This window comes from Nicotiana tabacum, chromosome 17 (genome assembly GCF_000715075.1).
Source record: "Nicotiana tabacum cultivar K326 chromosome 17, ASM71507v2, whole genome shotgun sequence".
Classification (NCBI taxonomy): domain Eukaryota; kingdom Viridiplantae; phylum Streptophyta; class Magnoliopsida; order Solanales; family Solanaceae; genus Nicotiana; species Nicotiana tabacum.
In genome coordinates this window covers 123,671,844-123,680,811 of record NC_134096.1, presented here as the reverse complement: position 1 = coordinate 123,680,811, position 8,968 = coordinate 123,671,844, and the positions used below count along the sequence as shown (strand labels likewise).

At 38.0% G+C, this 8,968-nt stretch overlaps 1 protein-coding gene across 1 annotated transcript; it reads left to right on the top strand.

Moving 5' to 3' along the window:
• Positions 1 to 5,360: 5,360 nt before the first annotated feature.
• On the top strand, positions 5,361 to 7,028 carry LOC142172090 (expansin-B6-like). The gene is made up of 4 exons (XM_075235862.1): positions 5,361 to 5,505; positions 5,874 to 5,986; positions 6,327 to 6,523; positions 6,698 to 7,028. The coding sequence occupies exons 1-4, from the start codon at positions 5,361 to 5,363 to the stop codon at positions 7,026 to 7,028; spliced, it is 786 nt and encodes a 261-aa protein (XP_075091963.1).
• Positions 7,029 to 8,968: the final 1,940 nt, after the last annotated feature.

Below are 8,968 nucleotides of genomic sequence, written 5' to 3'. Positions count from 1 at the left end.
CCATAGTACAGAGAATACGGTGACACTCCTCCAGAAAACCCTCGGCATCCTCTGAAGCCAATCCACTGAAGGTAGGAGGGTGGCACTTCTTGTACCTCTCATGTCTGAGTTGCTCTGCCTCAAAAACTGTTGCCCTAACCTTGGGCTGAGTTGGAGCTACCGGCTTTATCGGTATAATCTCTGGAACCCAGTTGACCTGAACCCGCTGCTCTGGAGTACCGGCGATGGGAGTCTGTGCTCTTCCCCCGGCCTGAGATGTGTCAGGAGCAAGTGGAATCAATCCAGCTTGAGTAAGGTGCTAAACATACTTAGAAACTGGGCTAGAGCCTCCTAGAGGGTTGGTGCAGGAACAGGTTCCTCAGGTGCCTGCCCTCCAGCTGGAGCTACTGGGGCTCCTCTGAAGCAGCTCGTGCGGGTGCTCTGGCTACACCACGTGAACGTCCTCGGCCTCTACCCCGGCCCTTGCCTCTCGCGGCTCTAGCAGGGGGCGCGGGGTGCCTGGTCATCAGATCCGCATATACGTGTCCTCACCATCTGTGAGAGAATAGAATACAGAAGTTTAGAATTTTGAAGTCAACAATTTTTGCACGATAAAAAATCAAAGAAGTTTAGTTTTCCTAGCTGTTCCATAGCCTCCCGAAGATAAGTAAAGACGTCTCCATACCGATCCGCGAGACTCTAATAAACCAGCTTGTGACTCACGACACCTATGAACCTAGAGCTTTAATACCAACTTGTCACGACCCAATTCTCCTTCCGTAAGTCATCGTGATGGCGCCTAGTCTCTACGACTAGGTAAGCCTAACACAATGCGGAAATAACAAAATGAAAGTAAAACTTAACAACTAACTGCAACAGATAACTAAATAACTCGTAACAATATCGCTCGGCATGTACAATAACCAACACTCTAGTAATACACAGTATTCCCAAGACCCGAAACATTATACATCACAAGCTATAGAAGGAAACTAGTATCTCTATACAGCAGATAGGGGTGTTTATAAAAACCCAAAAAATGGAACCAAACCGAAAACCAAACCAAACCGACCAAAAAACCCGATATTTTTTGGTTTGGTTTGGGTTTGGTTTTGAATTTTAAAAACCAATCAAATTTGATTTGGTTTTGGTCTTAATCAAAAAATAACCGAAAAACCCGAACCAAACCGACTATAGAAGTAGTTATTTCAAATTTATTATTATACCTATATATATGTATATATTTGTACAAAGTTTCTAACATTTTATGGTACATGTTAATCGTTTTCACCTTTAGTACAGTTCTTTGCATTTACATTCTAGTTTGATTGGTAATTTTCTTTTGCTAAGTATATGAATTCATTTTATGTTAAAATAATCTATTTTTAATCGAGTCCTTAAATTATTCATCACTATTTGATTCAATTATCATCAATATATCTTTTAAATGATAGATTTCTCAAAGGACAATTGATTTGATAGTGTTACATTGAAAATATATAGCAGCCGGAATATGTGTTTGGTAGTGTATGTCTCATATTGAAGAAAAATCCGATAAATAACCAAAAAACCGAAAAACGTACAAAGCCCGACATAAACCGACTCGATAAAAAATAACTTAATTAGTTTGGTTTGGTTCAAATATTTGAAAACCCGACTTACTTGGTTTGGTTTCTTTTTAGGAAAAAACCGATCCAAACCGAACCATGAACACCCCTAACAGCAGAGTCTAATAAAAGGAAGTACGGAAGGTAAATGATATATGAGAGAATAGAGGGGGACTACGAGGTATGCGGACGCGGCAGATGTACCTTGAAGTCTCCGTACAGTAGCAAGTACTCTCAGCTAATAGCGGGGCTGATAAGAAACACTTGGATCTGCACACAAAATATGTGCAGAAGAGTAGCATGAGTACACCACAACGGTACCCAGCAAGTGCTAAGCCTAACCTCGGTAGAGTAGTGACGAGGTCAGGTCAGGGCTCACTGGTATATAACAAATAAAGCAGGAGAATGTAGCAATATAATAAGAGACTAGAATTTAAAAAAAGGAAAACACAGCAAAATAGAAACACAACAAACTGGATTAAACAGCAGGGTATCTCCCGAGGTACCGTCTCGTAGTCCCAAAGTAAATATGTGAAGAGATCTCCCTAGGTACCGCCTCGTAGTCTCAAAAGTAAATGTGCAGGGAGAACTCCCGAGGTACCGCCTCGTAGTCTCAGTAGTAAATATGCAGGGAGAACTCCCGAGGTACCGCCTCGTAGTCTCAAAAGTAAATATACCGGGAGAACTCCCGAGGTACCGCCTCGTAGTCTCAAAAGTAAATATGCAGGGAGAACTCCCAAGGTACCGCCTCATAGTCTCAAAAGTAAACACACATCTCAAATCGATAAATACAACAGTTAACAGTAAAAATTCTACAGTTAAGACTGATAAAGGTCAAGGAGAAGCAGGAAATCAACTAGGCATGCTGCACAAAGTTCAAATAAGTAGTTAAAGCATGTAGACATGTGATATTAGGCTAAACAGGATAACTACACATGTTGGTATAACTCAATTAAGATGAAAATAGGTTTCTACTAAGTAAAAGTCGGGTTTTACAACAAATGACATGTGTACGCACTCGTTACCTCACGTACACGGCGCTCACATATCACAACAGTGTCAAATCCTAAGGGGATTTCCCCCACACAAGGTTAGGCATACGACTTACCTCGTACAAAGTTCAATCAATCAGTAAGAATGCCCTTTCCTCAATTATCCGACTCTGAATGGCCCAAATCTAGCCAAAAATAATTACATATCATAAATACAACTACAATAGACTAATCTAATTAATGAAATCAAGACTTTAACAAGAATTTCAAAATTCTTCCTAAAAAGTCAAGCCGGACCCACGTCTTGGAATCGGGTAAAAGTCACAAATATTGAATACCTATTCACTCACGAGTTCACTCGTACCAAAATTATACAAATCCGATATCAAAATCCCAACCAAAACTCAAAAACATAGTTGAAGAACGTTTCCTATGTTTCCCAAAATTTTCAACCCAAATCCGAAATTAAAGGATGAAATTAATGATAGATTAGTGGGATATAACTAAAAACAAGTGAAGAATCACTACCCAATCGATGTTTCTGAAAATCCCTAAAACTCTCGTCCAAATCTGAGCTCCCAATCTCAAGTTTTGATAAAAATGGCCAACCCTCGTTTTTTGGAAACTTTAATACTGCCCAGGCATCCCTTCTTTGCGAACGCGGCCACATCCTCGCGTTCGCGAAGCACATAATTGCCTCAGTCCAAAATCCTTCATCATGAACGCGATGGTCTACACGCGAACATGAAGGTTACTCAGCTCGACCCTACGCGAATGCGGAACCAACATCGCGAACACGTAGGCAAAATGGCCTGGAGACTCAGTCGACCAACTTCCTCAACGCGAACGCGAGACCACATCGCGAAAGCGTAGTCCAATTACCTCAGAGCTTCACGAATGCGGGACCTCCATCGCGAATGCAAAGCACAAATCCCACCTGCCTCCAGTTCCTCTTCGCGAACGTAGATCTCCCCTCGCGAACGCGAAGAAGGAAACCAGCAACTCAAAAACCAGAAAAATCTGCAATCTTTCACAAGTCCAAAATGATCCGTTAACCACCCGAAATCAACCCGAGGCCCCTGAAACCTCAACCAAACATACCTACAAGTCCTAAAACACCATACGAACTTAGTCGAGCCTTCAAATCACATAAAACAACGCTAAAAACGTGAATCACCCTCCAATTCAAACTTAATGAATTTTGAAACTTCAAACTTCTACAACCGATGCCGAAACAAAACAAATCACGTCCGATTAACCTCAAATTTTTCACACAAGTCATAATTGACATTACGGACCTACTCCAACTTCCAGAATCAGAATCCAACCCCGATATCAAAATGTCCACTTCCGGTCAAACTTCCCAAAATTTCGACTTTCGCCATTTGAAACCTTAATCAGCTACAGACCTCCAATTCACATTCCGGACAAACTCCTAAGTCAAAAATCACCCAACGGAGCTAACAGAACCAACGAAACTCCATTCCGGAGTCGTCTTCACACAGTTTCAATTACGGTCAAAATCCAAAGACTTAAGCTTTCGTTTTACGGACTAAGTATCCCTAATCACTCCAAAACCATAAACATAACCTCTCGGCAAGTCATATAAGGAGAAAAAAATACGGAAAAAGCAGAAAATAGAGGATCGGGGCTAATAAACTCAAAATAACCGGCCGGGTCGTTACATAATACATGTATTCTTATTTCAAATTCTAGATTTTCTCATAATTCATATATGGATACTATTTACCCTATATGGGAAATTTTATGTTGGGATTAATTATTTATTTATTCGTTTACACTAATCAAACACTGTATTGGTTAAACACTTGATTAATCAAACGATCCCTAATTATGTAGAGTGACACTTGTTGACAGGTTTATGATGTTGTAGCCAAGTCTAAGCTAAGGACTTTGAGATAAGCGGAGTCTATACCCTCTAAATGCTCATTTAGACTAAATTTAACATTTCAATTGGTTAGAAAATTGCAAGATAAATTCTAATATATACCTTATTGGACAATCATGTATATGTGGGAACAAACGTGTACATGATTTTAAAGTTACAATTGAAATCAGAACAATTTGAGCTTCAAATAAATTTGTGGACGCTTGTATGAATTTCCAAAGTTGCGCTGTACAATGTTTCAACTTCAGTCATGTATCATATATATATATATATATATATATATATATATATAATATATTACATGTGTTTTGTACTAATTTGCAGTATTGCATAAGTGATCACATTATGCATATAAGTGAGTTTGTTATATAAAGGTAGAAATGCTTGTTATAAAAGAAAAGAATGAGGTTATAGCACCGCAAAAAATGCTTATGATGAAAAACATTTTATCATTTGAAAAAGTCAAGCCAAGTGTTTATTAATCAATATATTTTTCTTTTGATCTTCTCAACTTATGGTTAGTTGTTATGCATTTCGATATGTTTACTGCATGCCTCTTGTTCTGTGATTGTAAATGCCTCAAATCATATGGTGTTTAGTTGGTATATGACAAAAAGAAATAAAAGAATTAAAGAGAAGATGAGAATCATGAGATGTAATAATATTTAAATTTTCAGCATCGCCAAACTAAATAGTAAGGCAATAAAGTTCTTACCTTAAATTAGCAAAATGGTTCATTTTTCATAATTAGTATCCTCAACAGAATAATATTCATTTTTTACTATAAATAGTACCAATTAACATGGCATTGCATAAGCAATTAGCAAAAAATATTAGAGCGTCACTTAGTTAATCAAAGATAATTACTAGATCATGGCTGCAAATTTTCCTCATGGTCTTTTCCTTTGGATTTTTGTAGCTTTTTGCTCGTGTTTGTTTAGATTTTCCTCTTGCCAACCAAGTGGTTATTCACAAGCTGTTGCAACATTTTATATAAATCCTACTAGTCCCGGGAGTGGTAATGTCTTAAAATGTCGTTTGTTTCTACTCTCTTTTTTCTTAAGATATATGAAGTAGCCTACTAGATTAAAATTAAATTAACCTACTTTAGATTTCAAATACAATTTTGAAGATAAATCTTAGTAGTTCGATTGTTGGATATCTGAATTTTACATTGTTTGTAAGGGTTTGATTTGCATTTTGTAATCCGCTTATCAAGTTTCTCTTCCTTCCCCTTTATAATAAAAGGTATCTACAAATGGAATTTTGTAGACACCTGTTCACCGAAATGGCTTGATCAATATAGTCTTGATTTTTACATACTTCATTAATGATTATCGGGCTAAATGATTGAAAATATATTTTATTCTTACTATTTTGTTCTAGGTGGAGCATGTGGGCTCGAAAATGACGTAGCAAGCGCTCCCTACAATGCAATGATCACGGCCGGAAATCAAGCGCTTTTTAAGCAAGGTGCTGGATGTGGTGCATGCTACCAGGTAGAGTGACTGGGATTCAATTGAATTTCCTTCTTCGGAAAGTTATATAACATAAATTGCGTAAACATAAATTTAAAATACATAAATTTTTAAATCTCCTTATAAGAGAAAATATAGGTACAAATTTCAAATGTAACATTTTTAAACTTTTGGAATCCCCTTGATAGAATTGATAGAATATCCACGATGTTGTAAATTTACAATTTGTAGAACAACACATCTTATGTTGCATGAGATGACAAGAAAATAAAACTCTGAAATAAAAGAGATAATGTGCATGAATATTTTAGTTTCATGCATAAATGCATGACATCTCTAAAATATCGGCATTGTTTTTCAGGTATTATGCACCCAAAATCAGAATCCGCATTGTTCAGGGAATCTAATAACATTAACCCTTACAGATGAGTGCCCAGGAGCATGCAATAATGATCCGGTTCACTTTGATATAAGTGGAATTGCCTTTGGAAAATTGGCAAAGTCTGGCGAAGCTTCACAATTATATAATGCAGGAAGAATCTCGATTTTTTACCGAAGGTGAGTTATTTTACAAAAACTAAAAGTTACTTCATTTGTTCCATCTTATACAAAGGTTTTATATTTGGGGGGAGGGGGTAGGAAGCAATAAATTGATTTTTTCCCCCTCTTATTTTCCTTCCGAGGAACACTGCTAATGCATTAATATTTTTTAATTTTTATTGAACCTTACAGGGTAGCATGCAATTACAACACAAATATCATATTTAAGGTGGACAAAGGTTCCAATCCTAATTTCTTCGCAGTTACCTCTGAAGCAGTAGATGGGGATGGTGACCTTTCTTTAGTTGAAATCCAAACAAGCAATTCGAGTTGGGTACCAATGCAGCGAATGATTGGTGCAACTTGGAGTGTTGGCATGCAACCAAACACACAGAAACCTCCTTTTTCCCTTAGACTTACTTCAGAAACAAAGCAGAGTGTCACTGCCCCAAATGTCATTCCAAACGGTTGGCAACCAAGATCAATTTACAAATCAAATGTTAATTTCCCCAATAAACTATAGGCTGAAAGTAATTAAGAAGGGAACAATACGAGGGTACGATGTAGATTGTTGAATACCATTTATTTACCTACCCTATCAAATATGATTAATAAAGTAAAAATACCTTCTTTAATTTATTTCAAATATGCGACTAATTCTATTTCATGCTTTTCTTTAGTTTAAGCTCTCTAACAAAATAAAAAATGGCTACCAAACGAGACAAAACTTTTTTTCTTAGATATCTAGAAAGAAAGTTGCTGGAAAATAAAAAGCTATATTAATAATGTTACATCTTCCATGTAACGACCCTACAGGTCGTTTTGAGCATTTGTACTTCGCTCAATAGTTTGAGGGAATGAGTAGCTCCGTATGATGTATTATGACTTGTGTGAATCGTCGGTTTTAGTTTTCATGTTAATCGGAATCGATTTGAAAGAATGAATTTCACGATTTAAGCTTTAAGTTGAAAAAGTTAACCAAGTTTGACTTTTGTGAATTTGAGCCCGGAATGAAGTTTTGAGGTCTCCGTTAGGTCCGGATGGTGATTTTGAACTTGGGCGTAAGCCCGAGGTTTGCATTTGGATATTTCTAGAACGATTCGGCGCTAATTGAAAATTTGAAGGTTTGAAAAATTCATAAGTTTGACCGGGAGTTGACTTTGTGGATATCGGGTTCAGATTGTGGTTCCGGAAATTGGAATAGCTTAGTTATGTTATTTGGGACTTATGTGCCAAATTTGAGTTCATTGAGTTGATTTGCTATGTTTTGGCACGAGTTTCAGAAGTTGAAAGTTCAAAGTTCATTTAAGTTTGATTTGAGGTGTGATTCGTCGTTTCGATGTTGCTATGTATGATTTAAGACCTCGAGTAGGTCCGTGTTATATTATGGAACCTGTTGGTATATTCGGACGGGTCCTGAGGGGCTCGGGTGAGTTTCGGACGGGGTTCAGATCGTTTGGAACCTTGTTGAAGTTGATGAAGTTTTTGGTTACTGATGTCATCGCACCTGCGTATTAAGGACCGCATGTGCGTGCTCACAAAAGCGTGAAGCTGGTCGCAGAAGTGACATGGGGAAAGCTGGCTGGGGAGGCTTCGCAGAAGCGGTTCTACAGTCGCAGAAGCGCGATCGCAAGTGCGACACTGGTCATCGCAGAAGCGGCCACTAGTGGCCAAGGCTGTCTTACAGGTGCGTGACTTTGTTCCGTAGAAGCGAAGGTCGCAGGTGCGACCTACTGTCCGCAAAAGCGAAAAGGATTGGGCAGAAGCTTTAAGTTCGAGGGTTTGGTCATTTTAGCTTATTTAGAGCAATGAAGCTCGGATTGAAGCGATTTTTGAGGCGATTTGCATCACAAGGATTGGGGTAAGTATTTTATACTCGGTTTTGATTATATTTCCTGATTCTATCTTCGTTTTTGGCATTTGGATTATGAATTGTAAAGAGAAATTGGGGGTTTTAGTCTAAAATTTCATAGAATAATTTTTTGAGTTTTGAACATCGATTTGGAGTCGGATTTGAATGAAACTAGTATGGTTGTACTCGTAATTTAATGGGTTGTCGGATTTTATAAGTTTCATCGAGTTCCGAGGCGTAGACACGGGTTGGACTTTTGGATTGATTTTGGGCTTTTGATTAAAGATTTGACCTTTATCGATTGTGTTTATTTCCTACGGCATTATTTGATGTATTTGAGTTGCTTTGGATAGTTTCGAACCGTTCGGAGGTCGGTACGCATGTGATGGCATTTTTGGAGCATCGTTTGGCTTGCTCGGTATTGGATTTGGCTCGTTCGAGGTAAGTAACACTTCTAAATTTGGTGCTGAGGGTATGAAGCCTCAAATTAAGTGCCATGTGAGTGATGTTGAGGTGACTCACGTTCTAGACGACGGGCGTGTGAGCGTGCACCATGTAAATTATGATTTAGTCGATTCTATGAAACTGTGTAGCTATTTTATCTGAACATT

Excerpts from the sequence above, each read along its gene's own strand:
- LOC142172090 (XM_075235862.1), top strand. The coding sequence starts at position 5,361 with ATGGCTGCAAATTTTCCTCATGGTCTTTTCCTTTGGATTTTTGTAGCT. Across the intron at positions 5,987-6,326 it reads GATGTGGTGCATGCTACCAG|GTATTATGCACCCAAAATCA; the intron begins GTAGAGTGACTG and ends ATTGTTTTTCAG. Across the intron at positions 6,524-6,697 it reads ATCTCGATTTTTTACCGAAG|GGTAGCATGCAATTACAACA; the intron begins GTGAGTTATTTT and ends TGAACCTTACAG.